Source organism: Gadus morhua, chromosome 22 (assembly GCF_902167405.1).
Source record: "Gadus morhua chromosome 22, gadMor3.0, whole genome shotgun sequence".
NCBI classification, from domain to species: domain Eukaryota; kingdom Metazoa; phylum Chordata; class Actinopteri; order Gadiformes; family Gadidae; genus Gadus; species Gadus morhua.
In genome coordinates this window covers 21,119,902-21,139,400 of record NC_044069.1, presented here as the reverse complement: position 1 = coordinate 21,139,400, position 19,499 = coordinate 21,119,902, and the positions used below count along the sequence as shown (strand labels likewise).

Below are 19,499 nucleotides of genomic sequence, written 5' to 3'. Positions count from 1 at the left end.
CATTCCGTGGAAGTGGAGAGAGCCGCTTCACCCCCTAAAACAGACGCCCCGCTCCTACGTACCGCAACCGTTCCCGTTTCTGCCGCTTATTAACGCGTTGGCATGCTAATACATAAACCAGCAAGGACACACGTGTAGGGACATTGAAAGATTAAAATTGGAGAGATTCGGGAGGTGTGTTGGATTTTTAAAGGGCTCAGAAAGGGGGTTTAGCTTCACAGGCCCTTATTTGCAGCTGTTTTTTGAGGGACCCCGCGCTACCACGTTGACACATCTACGAGTGCGGACTGCGCATGAGCGATACGTGGTGGCCAAGTTGTATGAACGCTGTATCGGACTGGGCAGCTAGAGGAAGGAAGACCCGAGCCGGAGCAGAGCCTATTCACACCGGGGAAGAGGCGGGGAGTGCGTGTTACATTAATAGGCTATATATACCGTAGTGAGTCGGCTGTTATTAGGATATTAGTTATCAGATACTATAAAAATGATCCAGTGCGTGCACGCGATGTTCTATCTGGCGGTTTGGGTGGCGTTCGCCGCCTGCAGCGCTCCCCCGGTCCCGTTAGACGACATCATCATTGAGAAAACTTTCGAGCCAGAAGTGTGCGGGCGTGCGGTGAAAGTAGGCGACTACGTCAGGTATCACTACATCGGCACGTTTCCCGACGGAAAGAAGTTCGATTCGAGGTAAGTAGTACAAGCACAGTATTGCACTCTTTTTTTAATTGATCCATGCCTGTGGACCGCTCGTTTTAAGTGCCGTCCAAAACGCGTGCGCGGAATTCGCAGTGCGCGTCTGGTCTCTCGTGAGCCACGCAAGCAGCATCCAGCCAAGGGACGTCTGAGCCGCCGAACATGGCTTGTTTCTGAAGTTAGCCTACTGGAAGTCTCTGATTTGATTTAAGGGTAGGCCCTACTTAAGTCACCTGTTCACCCATTTGTCAAATGCGTTAAACACCGAATGACTTAATTCATCGGAAGTAGATTTGCAGTCAATTAAAACCAAAATCAGTGTGCATCAATATGCAAATAGTCATCCCATGCATACATGTTTATTTGTATGTGAAACAGGATTTTAACACTAATAGCAAAACAATTATCGAATTAATACTAATAATTTTTGGAGGACAAATTAATTCTAATCTATTAGCAAAAACATTACACTATATTAGTATGATACAAGGTTGTGTGTGTGTGTGTGTGTGTGTGTGTGTGTGTGTGTGTGTGTGTGTGTGTGTGTGTGTGTGTGTGTGTGTGTGTGTGTGTGTTTGTTCTCTCCAGTTATGACCGCGGTAGCACCTATAATGTGTTCGTGGGTAAGAAGCAGCTGATCGCGGGAATGGACAAGGCCCTGGTCGGCATGTGTGTGAACCAGCGGAGTCTCGTCAAGATCCCCCCGCAGCTGGCCTATGGGAAAGGAGGATATGGTAAGCATATTAAGAGAGCTTGTTCTGGAGCGTAGGGCGCCTTGCCAAACATTTACCTTTGATAGAGGATTGTGTGTGTGTGTGTGTGTGTGTGTGTGTGTGTGTGTGTGTGTGTGTGTGTGTGTGTGTGTGTGTGTGTGTGTGTGTGTGTGTGTGTTGGGGTGTGTGGGTGTGTGTAGGTGTGTGTCTACATGATGGGATAATTAGATATTTATGAACTTTTAGGCTTAAGGAATGTCACCATTGATAGTAGTTTAACATTAATTAGCAAACTGTTCTGATACTATAGATGTAAATAAATCCATTCAGGCAATAGACTCTGCGCACAGCATTTTGTTGAGTTGGGGGCAGAGCGAGAGAGGAGGTGGGACGTTCTCAGATGTCCATGTTGGATGATGTCAGCATGACATCACAGACCAGGAAGTTAAGAGAGGGTCATGGAATGTCATGGAGGAACTTTTGCATTGTGCGTTTCAGTGTGTGTGTGTGTGTGTGTGTGTGTGTGTGTGTGTGTGTGTGTGTGTGTGTGTGTGTGTGTGTGTGTGTGTGTGTGTGTGTGTGTGTGTGTGTGTTCACACAATGACTTGGATAACAGATCTCCGGGGACGTGTGCAGACAGGCCAATGCAGAGAGGGAGTGCCCGGCTGCTACATTTCTTAAAGGCAGGACGTTGTCAGTGTATCTATACTAGACCAGGGAGAGACGAGAAGGGACAGATCAGGGGGGGGGGGGGGGGGGGGCAAAAGAGAGACTGGTGGGCATTGGGGAAGGCAGAACGGTCGCTAACAGGCTAGCAGCATGTGCCTCGCTCACCATAATACACGACAACAACAACGACAAAACAAATGGTTCCCCGCCAGCGGAAGGGCTTTGGGTGGTTGGCGCTCACGCGGGCGTGAGGCTCCTACTTACCGCCGCCTTCCTCCTCACTCCCCCTGAACCCTTTGTTTTCTTTAGCCTGTGGATAGTAAATAGGTAACGCACGGTTGACTCGTGTGTGTCTACAGTATCGGGTTACAAAGGCACAGACCTCCGCACTATGCCCATGTGATGGGATTACGATGGAAGCGTCTGTGTGTTAAAGAGTGAGGAGCCCCGGGGCGCGTCAGGGGGGTGTAACAGGAGTCAGTGTGCCGTGCAGGGGGATGTGGTCGCTACCTGGATTACACACAGGACAGAGGAAGGTGGAGGGGCATTCTGGCTGTTTCTGCTAGTGTGTGTGTGTGTGTGAGCGTCTTTGTGTGTGTGTGTGTGTGTGTGGGGGGGGGGGGGGGGGGTGGAGAGAGAGAGAGAGGAGGGAGAGGAAGCAAATCAGGGGCGTGGGTAAAAAAGGTGGAGAGACGGTAAGGGAGGAAAGAGTTTGAGAGAACATGAGAGGGGGGAGAGAAGAAGGGGGAGGGGACTGAACTTATGGGCAAAGCTCTGGATCACATGAGTCTCTGATCCCCCCCTCCCTCCTCCCCCCTCCCCCCCTCCCTCCCCTCCAGGTGACATCATCCCCGCAGACTCCATCCTCCACTTTGACGTGCTGCTTCTGGACGTGTGGAACCCCGAGGACGGGGTGCAGAGCACCACCTACCTGACCCCGCCCACCTGCGTGCGCAAGGTGGAGGTGTCCGACTACGTGCGCTACCACTACAACGGCACCCTGCTGGACGGCACTCTGTTCGACTCCAGGTGTGTGAACGCAAACACACACGCACATGAACACGCACACACACAGATTGAAAACCCTACAAACATAGCGCACACACACACACACACACACACACACACACACACACACACACACACACACACACACACACACACACACACACACACACACACACACACACACACACACACACACACACACATAAAACCAGACGCACACTCTCATCATCCGACATGCAGTGTAAATATTATTACAAGCGGCCCCTGATTTAATCCCCGGGGACTCTAGCCACACGCGCCTGCGTACCTACGACACCTACGTGGGGATTGGCTGGCTGATCGCTGGCATGGACCAGGGCCTTTTGGGGATGTGCGTCGGGGAGAGACGCATCATCACAATGCCGCCATCTCTGGGATACGGCGAGAACGGAGACGGTGAGTGTTGATTGGTTCGCTCTGGTCCCATCCCTGGGGGGCCGGTGAAAACCCCTCAAATAGAATAGAAAGAAAAACCTTTATGCCACTCCTCAAGCCTTCATAAATATGAGACGTTTCATAGGTACACCTTCCACACTTTAGCCGGGGCTGCTTCTGAGGACCACAGGAGTTAAGAGACAAGAGAATCAGAAACAGAAGAAAGGGCATAGAAACAAACACACAACATACTGTTTGGTTTAAGGTGCCATTATGCAATACAATTATCGGAGGATTGACACCATTATGCATATTAAATTGTCAAAATCTTCTACGACGAATATTGTGTAGTACTGTGTTGTGTGAGACTACACCAGAATGGAAGTTGCCAGCTTGCACATGACCCTGTCAGAACACAAGGGGGCGATGCAACACAGGACCACCATACTAGACCACCGACATACTAGAATAGAAACCTCATTCAAATGATAACGAATGGCTTCTGCTATGTTTAATAACCTTCAACACTTTGAGAGTTGAACGTTCCATAATTGACAATCAGAATTCCAGTACCCAGACACTTATGCTGTGTTGTAAAGGGCCAGTGAGTCATTACAGAAGACGGATAGCCAACAGCTTGGAATCGAGCACTGCCAGTTCCAGTGAGCGTCTCCTGATCATTTCCCCAATTATCTCTCCCTTTATCTTGCCCTCTATCTCCCTCCCCTCCCTTCCTCACACCCTCCCTTCATCCCTCCCTCCACCCCTCCCTTCATCCCTCCCTCCACCCCTCCGTTCCTCCCTCCCTCCACCCCTCCAGGTAGTGACATCCCTGGGCAGGCGTCGCTGGTGTTTGACGTGGTGCTGCTGGACCTCCACAACCCCCGGGACTCCATCGCCGTGACCAACCAGGTGCTGCCCGAGCCGTGTCCGAGGAAGAGCGCCACGGGGGACTTTGTGCGCTACCACTACAACGGCTCGCTGCTCGACGGGACCTTCTTCGACTCCAGGTGTGTGTTCTGGGGGGGTAGAGCCCGTGGACCCCAGAGCTCAACGCAGAGAGACACTGACACAGAGGGTCAATGAGAAGGGGTTGGAATGAGGGCAACATATAAGGCAAGGCGGGGAACAGGGCGAGGGGATTGATGGCAGACGGGTAGTCAGACAGCCAAGGGTTCTCTAACAGGCGGGTAGTCAGACAGACGAGGGTTCTGTAACAGGCGGGTAGTCAGACAGACCAGGGTTCTGTAACAGGCGGGTAGTCAGACAGACCAGGGTTCTGTAACAGGCGGGTAGTCAGACAGGCGAGGGTTCTGTAACAGGCGGGTAGTCAGACAGACGAGGGTTCTGTAACAGGCGGGTAGTCAGACAGCCAAGGGTTCTCTAACAGGCGGGTAGTTAGACAGACGAGGGTTCTGTAACAAGCGGGTAGTTAGACAGACGAGGGTTCTGTAACAGGCGGGTAGTCAGACAGGTGAGGGTTCTGTAACAGGCTGGTAGTCAGACAGCCAAGGGTTCTGTAACAGGCGGGTAGTCAGACAGACGAGGGTTCTGTAACAGGCAGGTAGTCAGACAGGTGAGGGTTCTGTAACAGGCGGGTAGTCAGACAGACGAGGGTTCTGTAACAGGCAGGTAGTCAGACAGGTGAGGGTTCTGTAACAGGCGGGTAGTCAGAAAGGCGAGGGTTCTGTAACAGGCGGGTAGTCAGACTGAACACAGGGAGAAGACAGTTTAGCGAGAGCGATGTCACACAATGATAGACACTGGCCTCCTGTGTGTGTCTCTGCATCTGCATCTTCGGTTATAAAAAGAAACAGGTCCTTTGAGAGCTATTTTGGAATTAATATGCAAAACAGAGAGGTGTGTGTGTGTGTGTGTGTGTGTGTGTGTGTGTGTGTGTGTGTGTGTGTGTGTGTGTGTGTGTGTGTGTGTGTGTGTGTGTTTGTGTGTGTGGGCTAAGAATCCTTGATCTGATACATTCTTTGAAAACGTTGCAACCCCACAGACACTTCCTGCTGATTGCACCTCTTGCAGACATCCTGTTGCTTCTTTCAGCTGAATGAGCAAGCAAAAATTAGTTTCATTACCTTGTCCTAATGCTCTCTGAAGCTTCTCTTCAGAGAGCATTTAACCATGAGATGGTTCAACTTCCCCTTATCCATACATGGATAAATGTTGCCATTCGTCTCTGTGTTGATCCTTATATTCAAGAAGTGTCGTGGCACTTTCATGCGATCCAATATAGTAATTATATACTTGTCCATTTGTTATAATAAAAAAAAGGGATTATAACTTAAGTGGTAGTAGTTATCTATTCAACACATATTTATCCACATATTATCCAGTACCTGAAGGATGGGGTCCAGTAGAGTTCAGAGGCCAGGAGTGAGGCCCTCCTTACCACCTTGAACCTAGCTCCAGTGAGGGGGAGCTGTGGCTTCTTGAAGCACCAAAACCTCTTCCCTCTCATTAGATCATTTAGACAATAAAGTTGCTCATCAGATGACATCTAAAGGATCTACCAGGTGTGAAGCACAAAAACTGAAAACATTCAGATCCTAACTGATAATCAAGTTGTTAAAACCCCAGTTCTGCGTAACACAGCACTATGTAGGACCTCTCTGTTGACACCATGCGTCTCCACAGCTACTCGCGCAACCACACCTACGACACGTACGTGGGGAAGGGCTATGTAATCGCCGGCATGGACGAGGCTCTGATCGGGGTGTGCATGGGCGAGCGGCTGACCATCACCATCCCCCCCCACCTGGCCTACGGAGAAGAAGGAACAGGTCGGTAGATCCAGGGGCTCTTCCTCCCTCATCCAACTTTAGACTCGTTTGAAGCCATACAATGTCCTTAAACTCCATCACCCACAATGCATTTCTTTCCTTCCCGCCTTATCTTTCCGTTCAGGCTCTAAGATCCCCGGCTCGGCGGTGCTGGTGTTTGACGTCCACATCATCGACTTCCACAACCCCTCGGACACCACCGTGATGACCGTCATCCACAAGCCCGAGGAGTGCGAGAAGATCACCAAGAACGGAGACTTCGTCAAGTACCACTACAACGCCTCGTTGATGGACGGCTCCCACATCGACTCCACGTGAGCACTGGCCTCTCGTGACCGGGATCCCACGCTAGTCTCTGAACTCTATACCTCCGACCCCCAACACTTTGTTGAACTCCCAGGCTGTAAGGGATACGTGGTGGCCGGGACGTCACTTGTTGCTCTACACGCAACCGCTATGAAGCCTGCGACTTCCGCTGTTGCTGGCGATTTAAAAAGAGAAACAATTAATTATGGAACATTGAGGGTTGGGATGTAGTGGCCGTCCCGCAGTAGTCGACGGCCAAACTCGTTACTAAATCCTTTTAAATGCTTAGTAAAATGGCCAAACGGGTCCCCTGAACTGTTTTAAATGGAGAGGAACGAGCCACTGAGAATCTAATCGATGAAAATTGTTATTTGCTCTATGCAAAGAGAATGACATTGACATTGACAATTTCCCCCTTGGAATGGTAACACTGGGGTTGACTATAGAGGAATAAAAGGTTCTGGGTTGGATCCCCGGATGCCTGCCCCATTGAGCAAGGTGTCACTTATCAGTGACTTACAGCTGGTTTCAGCCTGACAAGGACAGAGGTGACTCGGAAGTGGTTAAAAAGGGTCTTGACTCAAGAATTTGGAGTTTAACTTGAAGCGCCTGTGAATCCAGGACTAGGCCGTTTTGTACTCAGAAAACACAGGTGTAAAATACCATGTTGCCACCTGGCTCCGCTTGCTGTTTGTGAACGTTCTTCTCTGCTCTGAACTGCTACTCCCAAATGACTTTAAAAAAAATCCTCACATAGTTACAGAGAGCCGTAACCATGGGGATAACATGTCCCCCGCCTTCCTAGAATCTTCTGCCCTAAACACATTTTCATTTGCAAATCCTGCCTCTGTGTATGTCCTTATCCCAGGCACAACTACGGAAAGACGTACAACATCGTGCTGGGGGCCAACCAGGTGGTGCCTGGTATGGAGGAGGGCCTCAAGGACATGTGTGTGGGAGAGAAGAGACACCTGGTCATCCCCCCTCATCTGGGCTACGGGGAGGGAGGCGTCAGTAAGTGTCCTCTGGTGGTGTGTCTCTCCATGGCTGTTTCCCGATGTGAAGGAAGAATGCTCAACGGCCGCCCTTTTAAGGACGCTACGTCATAGAACGCCCACAAACACTGTTCCCATGCTGAGGACACTCGGAAATTCCCCTCCTTTATTTTTGAGAAATCCGAGATGTTTCAAGGATGCATCGGCCAAAATACCCACAATCCTTTGCGTTCACACGCTGCGCGGGCTATTTAAAAATTGCGTGTAGAAAGCAATACACATTGCTTTACACAAGTGAAGATCATTCAGCTTTAATAGGCGTATTCAGCATTCAGGATTCATTCATTCCGGTCATTCAGCTGTTCAGCACCCAGGCTCTGGAACTCCCTCCCCCCACACATAAAACAGTCAGACACCATTACAACCTTCAAGTCAAGTTTTTTTTTGTTTTGTCTTGTTTTTGTTTTATTTATTTATTTATTTATTTATTTTTTCACAATGTCTTGTTTTTAAACGATTTAAGATGACCTTATGCTCTGTAAGGTGACCTTGGGTACCGTGAAAGGCGCCTCTAAATTAAATGTATTATTTATTATTAAGATATTTGAACGTTTCAGTTTTGTGCCGTATTGCTTTTTATAGATCAATCTTTAAAAAAAAAATATCTTAAAAATGTACCTGTGCGATTTCTTTCAAACGTTTTTGCAACGTAATGACAGGGTATATTTTGCATGGATTGATTTGTTTTAATATGTAAGTAGGTGGTGTTTAAACAAACTAGTGTCGCCAGTAAAAATTTCAACAATTAAAAGATTAAAATATTTAACACTGGAGCAATATTAAGAAGCGGAATCGCTTCCACACTAGCAAGTCGTTCCAAACTCTGAATGCTACAAACACTAGGCAGCACTCTAGCCTCATCTCCATAGACGCGACTAGCAAGGAAGTGTTCTAGCAAGGCTGCAACCTTCACTTTGGGAAACAGACGATATCTCCCCTTCTCTCTCTATTGCCCTCTTTGTCTAAATTCCTCGTTATCTCTCTCCGACTCTCCCTCCCTCAATTGCTATCTCTCCCTCCCAAAATCTGTCTCACACACTGTGTGTGTGTGTGTGTGTGTGTGTGTGTGTGTGTGTGTGTGTGTGTGTGTGTGTGTGTGTGTGTGTGTGTGTGTGTGTGTGTGTGTGTGTGTGTGTGTGTGTGCGCGCGCGTGCGTGTGCAGCCGATGAGGTGCCCGGCAGTGCGGTGCTGGTGTTTGACGTGGAGCTGGTTGAGGTGGAGGAGGGGCTTCCTGAAGGCTACATGTTCATCTGGAACGACGACGTGTCCCCCGACCTCTTCACCGAGATGGACGTGGACCTCGACCAGCAGGTGGAGGCCTCGGAGGTAATATGAACACATATCTCCTCATCTATGACTTGACCGAGTTGAACTCATATCTCCCCGTCTATGGCTAGACCGAGTTGAACTCATATCTCCCCGTCTATGTCTAGACCGAGTTGAACTCATATCTCCCCGTCTATGTCTAGACCGAGTTGAACTCATATCTCCCCGTCTATGACTTGACCGAGTTGAACTCATGTCTCCCATGTATGACTTGACTGAACTCATATCTGGACTGTGTGAAAAACATGCGTAGTGAAACAGTTAACAACTCACAATTTTGTATTGGTTTATAATTCAGCATTGTTTTTTGATATCTTTTATAAAAGTATTGCAGTATTTAGATGTAATACTGTAGCTATGATTGAGTTAAAATCCTGCACAGTTGATCCTATTACTTATGTTATTGCACCAACATTCTAGAAAGAGTTCTGAGTTTGTTAAAAAAAGTCTGACGTTGTGTAACTTCGTTTTTTGTCTTTTTCCACGGCAGTTCACAAACTACATCATGCGACAGGTGACGGAGGGCAGAGGTCGTCTGGCCCCGGGCTTCGACCCCTACCGCATCATCGACAACATGTTCTCCAACCAGGACCGCAACGGAGACGGCAAGATCACCGAGTCCGAGTTCAGGCTGAAGGCGGACGAGGCGACCCACGACGAGCTATGACGGGCTTCATGATGTCCCTGAAGACCCCCTAGTCGGGGTTTAACAGTTCAAGTGGGCCGGGGGTTGAGGGGGACCATTGAGAGGGGGATTGGTTGGTTGGGGGTCGAGGGGGTTATCTGGGGAGGGGGGACGAAGGTCAGGAGTGGCGTATGAACCGTTTTTTTAGTGGTGTATTTTTTTATCGTGTCGAAATTCAGAAATTGTCTCGGTTGCATGTACCCCCCATTTTGTTTTTCGGGGGGGATGGATAAACCGGGTCTATACAACCTTTTTTTTGTTTGTTTCTTTGAGTACATAGTTCATGCGATGAACCTCATCCAAGTTGGATTGACATTTTTTACGAATCCAAAGCAGGATATCACGATAAGTCGCCTGGAGGACAAAGACAACTGCATGTGGACCAGATAGCATAGAGATCACTTAATGTGAAGGCGATGAAGAAGAGTGAGACTCACCACACTCTCTTTCAGTTTTTGTTTCTGTCGCAATGTATTAAGATGTCCTTTTGTATTGAGTATTTGTATTTGGGCTTTGAGCAGACCTCAAGTACGTTCTGGTACGTTAACAAGCCAGGACCTCTGCCTTATTGCCCCTGGTTGGCTTGTTCCTCCTCAGCTTAAAGTCGGGCTGTTGGCAGTATTGTGTGGTTGTGTTTACCGTGCATATCACTGGTTTCAAATGTATCTCCTAGTAATATCTTGATGAACCAATACATCAGTTACAATTTCTCACTCTTCATTATCATGGCGGAGTGTGTGTGTGTGTGTCTGTGCGTAAGTGTGTGTGTGTGTGTGTGTGTGTGTGTGTACATATATGTGTGTGTGTGTGTGTGTGTGTGTATGAATTTTGTCCTAGAGCTACATTAATTTTAACCGCCATACCGACATTACATGGATCCACCTGACCACCTGGCAGTGTACACCTTCCCCAGCTAGACCTTTCTAACCCGTGGTCCAGGCTGCTGGTGTGCTTGTCTGTAGTTCTACTTGACACTGAGAATGGAAATGTAGTGGAAAGTGTGTGCAATCACTTTTTTATCTTTTGCTTCATAACTGAACTTTGGTTTTCATTGTTATTTTGCAGACGCAAATATTTAATATGAATAAAAGTACGGACCAACCTTTAAGCCGTTTGTTTGTTATTTTTATATCATCTATTCTGCCAGATGTGTGTGCGTCTGGGTTTTTCAGGACTATTGCAGTACGATACAGCAGTGATTCCCAAGATGCAGGGTTCCAGGGGGTACACATTTTAAAATAAGTGCTCGAGATGTATATTTTGCTTTTTCATAACCAATTAAAAGAAATGATGGTGTAAAATACGACTTTTTGTTACATAATAGCCTATAAGTCTACTCTATGTATTTATATGCTAGAGGACTAATGGGAACCCCATGACAAATAAATCAAAGAATCTGCAGGAAACAGCGTTCTATTCTTTTTTTTCAGCTATATTCAGGGACCCTGTAGGAGTGTGTGTGGATGATGGCTCTTTCAAACAGCCTCACCTGGCCCCAGACAGTCTGATTGGACTCTGGGGCTGGATGAGCTGCACACCTGTTGCATATTGAGCAATCAGTGGGCACAGGATGAACCAGCCATCACCACACACACTCAGGGAGAGATCTCCTGCATGGCAGCATGTTGCAGCGCCATGTAGCATTATCTACTACCTACGTCTACCACCACCCTGAGTCCTTGTCTGGAGAAGCCCAGTGAAGTCAACAAGCATTGACATTGTTACAGTAAGATTTCCTAACTTCTCCTTGACCCGTTACCCCTCCACTCAACTGATAGTATGTTGTACGTCCTTGCACTTAAAAATAGTACGGAGTATTGTCTATCATCTTATACTAGCTAGCTTTGTTGCATACAAGGATGGGGTTAACCTAGCGATTGTTAGTGCATGGCATTTGGTTTTATGAACATCCTTACTGTTACGACAGTGATATATTATTTCTCCTTCTGAGAAATTTTAAGTCGCTCTGGATAAAACGTCTGCTATGCCCTTAATGTTAGCGATACAATAGAAGAATAACCAAATGGTGGTTTCGACAACGTCCCCCGGAGAGTTTGAAAGCCTGACAAGAGAGGGCCCCCTCCTAACAATAGTTAGGGCAGACCTGCCCCCATTAAACCATCTGAAATGGAAGTAAGAATAGCTGCTGACTCAACTTACTCAGAGACACTGGTAGAAAATAACCGAGTTCTATCACTTCCACTACTTAAGAGAGCATGAGGAATCGGAGAGTCCGGATCAAGTATTGACAGAGATCGACAGAGATGGGGGGGGGAGACATGGGCTGCATGAGAGGGCCACGGTGAGGAATACAGAGAATGTGTGTCTCTGTAGGCCCCATAATATGACTACCATTCGTTAACAGCATGTAAACATGTATGCATTTAGACGCTATAGATCTCTGAAGACTGGAACGACGCGCTTCAGCAACAGCTTCCACCCTTCAGCAATTAGACTCCTGAAGCTTTACAACTCTACTAATATTTTTATTCAAATTTATTCCCTCCCCCCACCGGAAGGAGCTACAAAAAATACCACCAACTTTGTTGTGTGGCTATTAAAGATGCTATTCTGTGTGGCACATCACATAAGTGTGATCCTAAGGAGAACACAAACACATTTTAAACATGTGATGGCTGTTACATCAGCTCACGTATCATGTGCCGCCCTGAGGGTGAAATAGGAAAAGTACCCAGAGATGTATAACAAAGGAACATTTGTTGAGAAAATGGGTTGGACTGGTTAAGGGCCGAGCACCTCCGTCACCTCGTCTGTGAACAGCTGAAAACCGTACTGGGAACAAGAGCATAAAAAGCTTGGGATGGGTATAAAAGCGCAGGGGTCCTCGTAAACATCCAAATGTAAATCACTCGGCCTTGTGGCTGCTTGTTCACGGTTGACAATAGGGTCTTCTGTCCTTCTTGCTCCGGACTCCTTGATTCCTCCTACTCTCTTATTTAGATGAAGTGATAGAATTCGGCTTCTACCACAGAAGCTCTGGCATGGATGGATACAAAGAAACAGAAAAAGGCTTACATATGGTCTGACAGTTCGTTGGTGAACAGTAACTCAGACAGTCTGAGTCACTGGGTGGTAAGAGAATGGCAGAACCACAAAGGAAGCTTACTCAAACCAGTTTATGGAAAACAATAGAGGAATTACACAAGAAAAAGTGTGATAAATTAAATCACGTACCCGCCCATACAGGTGAACAAACGCAGGAATGTGAAGGGAATCGCATGGCTGACGAATTGTCAGTGACCAGAAGAGATTTCCCTCGGCAGGCAAGGGTGGTCACAGGGAATATGTTGCTTATGCATCCAAAAGAATGGTCAAAAACGGGTAAGATCATCATTCCGGGGGGATGGGGCTTTTGACCAACTGCGAGCAATGCATTGCGCACTGGGGCATGTAGGATTTAAAAGAACTGAGAAATGGTTCATAAAAGCTCACATTAAGGTACCTAAAATGCGCGCAATATTTAAGGAAATTAAATCACGGTGCGAAGAATGTGCTAATAAAGGTGGGGATTTAGATTGGCCTCAACCAGATGTTTAGATTAGCTCAAACTATTGTTTAGATTAGTTAACCTAATGTTTAGATAAGCATCAACCTGATGTTTTAATTAGATTGGCTGAGGATGTTGACCACATAATTAAAGAAATGTATGACTGACCGTGACCGGCCTTACCATGACAGGAGAACAATCCATGCTGTGGGCGGGCACACAATATGGGGGACAGCTTAGAGTGTGAGGATAAAGACAGGGGTCGGACACATCCACAGTGCTTTGCAAACTACTCGGCTTTTCGGTTGCTTGTTCATCAATAAAGTCTGATGTCATACTTGCTCCGGACTCCTCGATTCCTCATGCTCTCAAATGTGTGTAGTGTTCAAATGTATTCAGAATGAAGCGGTGACCGAGGATGACATCTCTGTAGGGTGCAGCACCTGCTGCTGGGGGATTTATTAATTCGAGCAGCTAGCAGCACGTAGAATCAGAATTACCACCTTTTAACTAGTCTAGCATGTAGAAAACATGCAGATTTTTGTAGAAATTAGGCGAGAAAATCTTGCTGACCAGTGTATAAACGGAAATCGAGGGACCTTGCGCTGAACATTGTAGTCACAAAGGACGCAGTTACACCAAATAATCGCCAGGAGACCCCAAAAATAAAGCACATAAGTAACCTGGAGGAATTCAACATCTGGTTCCATAACTTTCAAAGTAATTTTTTCTTCATAAGGTAACATCAAAATATACAGAAAATAATCTTTCATCGATTTATCAGTTCCTGTGTTTTCATGCCTTCGAAATGTGTGTTGACGTAGACCACCTTCCGTTTCTTAGATCTCTGGAATCCTCTCGAGTCGGGGAGACGGCTGTTTCATCCCCCTCCCCGAGCACGCTGCTGAGCCCGAACCAGAAAACCAGGCGCCCTCTAGGAAGAGCAGAACAGTCAGTTAACACCAATGAGGTTCAAGAGACAACCACATGGAGGCTTTGGACTTGCTTTTGAATGCAGAAGTTTGCTATTAAAACAGCTTGCCATACCGTCATCTATCAGAGATTAGCTAGCCACAACTTCCTCTTTTCACTGCGTCGATGATGATGTTGACATTAATACGCAAACCACATGTCAACCCTAGCGGAAGTCTGTGAACCAACAAAGCTGGGACTTGAAAAGAACGCTCAAGCTGCACGGAACACTAAAGAGGGTTCATTAAAGTAGCCTACTGCACAACAGAGGACTATCAGGGACGTTTTCATCATGGGTGTGATTTATTAGTCTTTCTGTTTCTTTCTGCTGAAATATTAGTTTGATATCCTCTCTTGGCATTTTCAATATAGTCTTGTGCGGGTGTTTACCTGAAGGTGACCATGTCCTTCCCCAAACTGGACCGGATCGGATGCCAGGTGAGTAGGTGAAATGTGTGCCAAGTTGCCAACATATGCGGGTTAGCGTGACCGTTTCATGTTGTGAGGGTTTATGTTGATGGGTTAATGTTGTCGGTTCCAGGTCTGCCTCGAAAACTTTCCCAATATCATTCAATTTAAGACACACCTCCGAGGCAATGAGCACCATAAGGTAAGCATAACATAGATATATTTGTGTAACCTTTCAAGAGGGCCTTACGTTGGCTTTTTTTTGTTTAGAACCCACGACGGTAGCGTATAGATGGGGAACTCTACCTAGATGTAACCTCGTCATGCAACAGAACCTGCTCTAGACTCAACTCTAAACCATATTGAACATCATTTTACATTATAGTTAAATCAGGGCTCTCAAGTCTCACGCATTCGGCGTGAGACGCACGCAACTCACCCATGCACACGCTCACACGCCACACTTCGTATTTCTCACGCAGAGAAATTACAAGGATAGCGCCCACCAATATGGGCCGCTATTTAACAGTGGAACAGGTAGGAATCAACCAGACGTCTTCTTTTGCCCGGACACGCCCTCTTTTTTAGGCGGAATTTCAAAATCGTCCGGGATTTTATTAAAGCCTCATGCATGTTCACATTGAATTTGCGTTGAGTTTCTCTGGGTCGTTCAAAATCAAACTAGTTAGGCTACGCCCTCCCCTACTCAGTTCTGTTCGCTTTGCATTGGTGGAAGTGAGAGGTTAAGTAGAGCCTTCAGATTGGACGGTTTGGCTTTTTTTTTTTTTACCATTGTTTTACAGGGACAAACATTAACAAATTTCTCCTACAGGGGATTGAAGTTCTATCTATTGAACAGAAAGAAACACACATACTTTACCACAGCATTCGCCTACTGAACGCCACAGATATATTTTAAGCATTGGAATGTATTATACATAAAAATTATGTTATTGCACTTTTGCAACGTTTAAAAGTTCAGGGAAAAGTACATGCCTCTACTGGTGTTTCTTAAGCCAATATCCTTTTGAGGCAGTGTTGTTTCTGAATATTAGTGTTAAGGGCCAATAATGCTTACTATCGTACATTAGTCACCTTTGCCGTGTTCCAATACCCGTACTTCCATGAGTATACTTAAAGGAAGTATACTATCCGTACTCACTGAGTACGTACATTTTTCAGATGTGAGTGCTGTTCCAAATCGTGTACTAACCGGAAATTACGATCACGACTGCCGCCGCGGCTCCTCCCCCGCAATAAACGATCGTTATGTTATTATAACTCTAGTTCTATGATTGTAGGCGTAGCCGTCTAGGCTTCGCCTTATGGGCTTGTCCCGTGCGCACTCGCTGAAAATTCAAACCATGCACCAATCAGCGTGGGCACCGCCCACATTTCCCACGGTATCGTGTCTATATAACGCGGTGTATACCGTCGCTCATCATCACTTTTCTTTCAGCATTTGGAGGGTACAGCAGGTGGGAAACTAAACGGCTACGCCTACAATCATAGAAGTAGAGTTATAATAACATAACTATCATTCTATTTCATGTAGGCTACGCCGTCTAGGCTTCGCCTTATGGGCTAAGGTGAAGCTGCGAGCGGAGCTCGATTAATGTACTCCTGCTGGACCCCAGTCAAAACGACCTAAGTCACCAGAGCACATTAAGACTCAAAAAGCCAAGGAAGTGTAAAACACAACAGCTTAATAAAAAACGAATTCCTCCTAGATCAAGCAAGGCAATGATCAAGAGAGAAAAAAGTGAGTCTGTAAAGACTCCGGCTCTAATCCGTGCTGCATGGAACCCATGAAAAGGAAAAGAAAAACCAGAGCAACACGGTTTCCAATAGGTCCGCTACCACCGGGGGCGGAGTCACGGAATCCGGCTCTCCAATAAGGGGTCTCTCTCGGCCGTTTCTTATTTGAAAGAAACGGCGGGAGTGCCATATTGGCAAACAAAACCACCTGACAATTGGTGGGCCAATAGAAAAACCCCCTAGCCTGTTTTTCATTTGAAAAAAGGTGGGAGAGTAAGACTGGTAGTCAAGTCCAACTCGCCAGCTGGCGAGAGGAAATCCAACCACGCCGCTTTAAAGAACATGTCTATATTCTTAAGCCGTAAAAGGGGTCCCGGACTCCAGCACAGAGTTGCCGAGTGAGCCCTTGGACATGTCTAACATGTAGAAACGGACAAAGGGGCCGAGGGAAGACCAAGACGCAGCCGCGCAGATGTCTTCCACCGAAACGCCCTTGAGTAGAGCCGTTGAAGCGGCCACGCTCCGTGTGGAGTGAGCTATAACGCCCAACGGTGGCGCCAAGCCCTGCCGAGAGTAGGCTAAGCAAACACCCTCACATACCCAGCGAGAAAACTGCTGCTTAGAGAGAGTGCGGCCCCTGCTAGCGTCGGTATAACACAAAAAACAACTGTTGTGTGTAGCGGAACGCGGCCGAGCGATTCACGTACATAGCCAATGCCCAAACCGGGCACAGGAGATGCAACTCCGCCTCCGCCTCACTAGAATGAGGCGGGGGGTAAAAAGCCTTGAGCACAATATCCCTTGACCGAAACTAACTATTGATGTTCTTCGGGAGGAATGCAGGATTAGGTCTCAGCAACGCGAAGGAGCTGTCCTCGTTTAGCAACAAGCAACTCGGGCTGACTGACAGAGCGGTTAATAAACCGGCCCGCTTGGCAGAAACCAAGGCCAACAAGAGCGCCGTCCTAAAGGACAGGGCATCTAAAGGGGCCTGAGAAAGAGGCTCGAAAGGATCCCTGGACAATCCGCGCAACACGGTGGGGAGATCCCAGCGTGGTGTAAGCACGCGTGAAACAGGCCTAACCCGTCTAGCCCCACGCAAGAATCTCTTGACCAGTGGATGGCTGAAGATCGGTCCACCATCACAGCCTGCATGGCCAGCCGAAGCGGCTGCCGCATAGACTTTGATAGTGGAGAAGGCCAAACCTTTCTCCAATAAGTTTTGCAGAAGCGAAAGCACGCTTCCCACCTCGCATTGAGATGGGACAGCGTGGTTCCTCTTACACCAATTAGAGAAGGCGCACCACTTCGCCGCATAGAGGGAAGAAGTAGAAGGCGCACGAGCACTCTGAATAGTGTTGATAACCGTCTCAGGCAAACCTTTGCCCTGCAGGATCAACCTTTCAGGATCCAAACCAACAGCCGTCCCGAGACATCGGGCGGGTGGTGCACCGTCCCTTGGGCCTGTGAAAGCGCATCCGGCCTGAACGGTCCCGGCCACGGCGCCGACCGCGAGAGCGCGGCCAGCTCTGGAAACCACAGAGCTGAACGGTTCTCCGGGGCCACTAACATCAGGGACAGTCTCTCCTGTCTGACCCGTTCCAGAAGAGGAAGGATCAGCTGGAGCGGGGGAAACGCATACAAGGTGTGTGTGCCAACGCATCTACCCTCAACGGGGGGAGATCCCGAGGGCTGAGGGAGAACCACCACCTGCAGTGCGTGTTCTTCCTGTGCGCCTGGCGAACAGGGACGTGGAAGTAAGCATCCTTGAGATCCAGGGATGTGAACCAATCGCCCTCTCTCACACACCGGAACAACGCTCCGACAGTGAGCATTCTGAACTTCCTTGTGGCAACGAATCTGTTGAACACGCGAAGATCCAGAATAGGTCTCTTTTCCCCTGACTTCTTGGAAACCAGGAAATAGCGGGAATAAAACCCTAGGTGAGACTCGTGGGGGGGAACGACAGTGATGGCACCCTTCACCAAGAGACGTGCCACCTCTGCTGCCAGAGCCGTGCTCACAGCCGGGTCCCGTAGCCTGGTCTCCACTAACCCCATAAAGGGTGGGGGACGACGCTTGAACTGTATGGGATGCAGTGTTTCCCCTAGAATTTTTTTTAGGCCCGGTGGTAAGAGCTGATAGTGTGATTTTTTTAATACATTTTTCACGGGATGCTAGAGTATTTGTTGGTTATTTCCATGTAAAACACTTGCTTAGCCATCACAAGTTGATAATGATTCAATAAACACGTTATTAAAAATAAACTAATTTTATTTACAATACAATTTTTGGTGGTGCTGTCACACTTAATTTGTACCGGCTGCCAAATTTGTACCGGGCGCTTCATCCATATGTAATCCATTCCAAACCTGCCTGCAACAGATGATCGCGTCGTCCATTGCCGGGCAGGTTTCAAAAAACATTTGCGCTCATGTTGCCAAAGACAAAATAACATAGTACAGTTAACGGATCGCTAGATAACACTTGTTTTTACTTTATATTTGTATTGTATTTCATTTTTTAATCAAATTTAGCTAGTAAACTGAGTGTTTAAAGCGGGTTTCAAAAAACATTTGCGCTCATGTTGCCAAAGAAGAAATAACATAATACAGAAAACGGATCGCTAGATAACACTTGTTTTTACTTTATATTTGTATTGTATTTCATTGTTTAATCAAATTTAGCAAGTAAACTGAGTGTTTAAAGCAGGTCAATGACGAAATAGCACAATACAGATAACGGATCGCTAGGTAGAAGGTTTGCGAATGTTCGTGAACCTTTCACGTCATTCGAAAGGTTCTAATCATCTGATCATCTGTTGCCGGGCAGGTTTGGAATGGATTACGTATTGATGACGCGCCCGGTACAAATTTGTCAGCCGGTACAAACTTAGTGTGACAATGCCATGCTAATGATGATATAACTCAATGCTGTCAGATTGTCCGTTATGATGGGGCATAATCTGCGCACGTGCGACACCGCATTCTTTTTTTTTTTTCTTTTTTTCATTTTTTTTTTTTTCATTTTTTTTTTTTGGCCTGTTGTTGGCCTGGCGGGGGCGCTCGTTGGCCTGGCGGCCCGCCAGGCCTGAACAAGGGTAGGGGAAACACTGGGATGGGAGGGCGAGCAGCTGAGGAAGACCGTCCAGGAATAACCCGTATTCCTCGGCCCCTACCGCCTCCACACTGC

At 47.3% G+C, this 19,499-nt stretch overlaps 2 protein-coding genes and 1 long non-coding RNA gene across 14 annotated transcripts in view; 2 read left to right on the top strand and 1 right to left on the bottom strand.

Annotated features, from left to right (window-relative positions):
- Positions 1–20: 20 nt before the first annotated feature.
- On the top strand, positions 21–10,769 carry fkbp9 (FKBP prolyl isomerase 9). 2 transcript variants are annotated; one of them, XM_030347306.1, is made up of 10 exons: positions 21–687; positions 1,282–1,427; positions 2,915–3,104; positions 3,373–3,518; positions 4,318–4,507; positions 6,144–6,289; positions 6,414–6,603; positions 7,464–7,609; positions 8,813–8,976; positions 9,467–10,769. In XM_030347306.1, exons 1-10 carry the CDS (start codon positions 485–487, stop codon positions 9,641–9,643), a joined length of 1,698 nt encoding a protein of 565 aa, XP_030203166.1. In that variant the 5' UTR covers positions 21–484; the 3' UTR covers positions 9,644–10,769. The 2 variants fall into 2 exon arrangements, with proteins under 2 accessions (XP_030203166.1, XP_030203167.1); XM_030347307.1 differs by lacking the exons at positions 21–687; positions 1,282–1,427 and adding an exon at positions 1,860–1,893.
- A 524-nt stretch (positions 10,770–11,293) lies between these two features.
- The window catches only part of LOC115535227 (uncharacterized), a 73,145-nt gene continuing 64,939 nt past the window's right edge, over positions 11,294–19,499 (top strand). For 9 of the 11 annotated variants that reach the window (XM_030346249.1, XM_030346255.1, XM_030346250.1 and 6 more), the window contains exons 1-3: positions 11,295–11,387; positions 14,013–14,579; positions 14,683–14,751. In XM_030346249.1, coding sequence (XP_030202109.1) covers positions 14,544–14,579; positions 14,683–14,751 — 105 coding nt within the window. In that variant the 5' untranslated portion in view covers positions 11,295–11,387; positions 14,013–14,543. Of the gene's footprint in view, positions 11,388–14,012; positions 14,580–14,682; positions 14,752–19,499 lie in introns of all 11 variants that reach the window. The other 2 variants (XM_030346257.1, XM_030346256.1) reach the window with 1 other exon arrangement.
- Positions 13,598–14,764, bottom strand: LOC115535231 (uncharacterized). Its single transcript, XR_003974424.1, has 2 exons — positions 14,532–14,764; positions 13,598–14,103 (listed from the first exon to the last, which is right to left on the bottom strand). It is a non-coding gene; the product is annotated as an uncharacterized LOC115535231 (long non-coding RNA).

Excerpts from the sequence above, each read along its gene's own strand:
- fkbp9 (XM_030347306.1), top strand. The coding sequence starts at position 485 with ATGATCCAGTGCGTGCACGCGATGTTCTATCTGGCGGTTTGGGTGGCG. Across the intron at positions 688-1,281 it reads GGAAAGAAGTTCGATTCGAG|TTATGACCGCGGTAGCACCT; the intron begins GTAAGTAGTACA and ends TGTTCTCTCCAG. Across the intron at positions 6,290-6,413 it reads CTACGGAGAAGAAGGAACAG|GCTCTAAGATCCCCGGCTCG; the intron begins GTCGGTAGATCC and ends CTTTCCGTTCAG.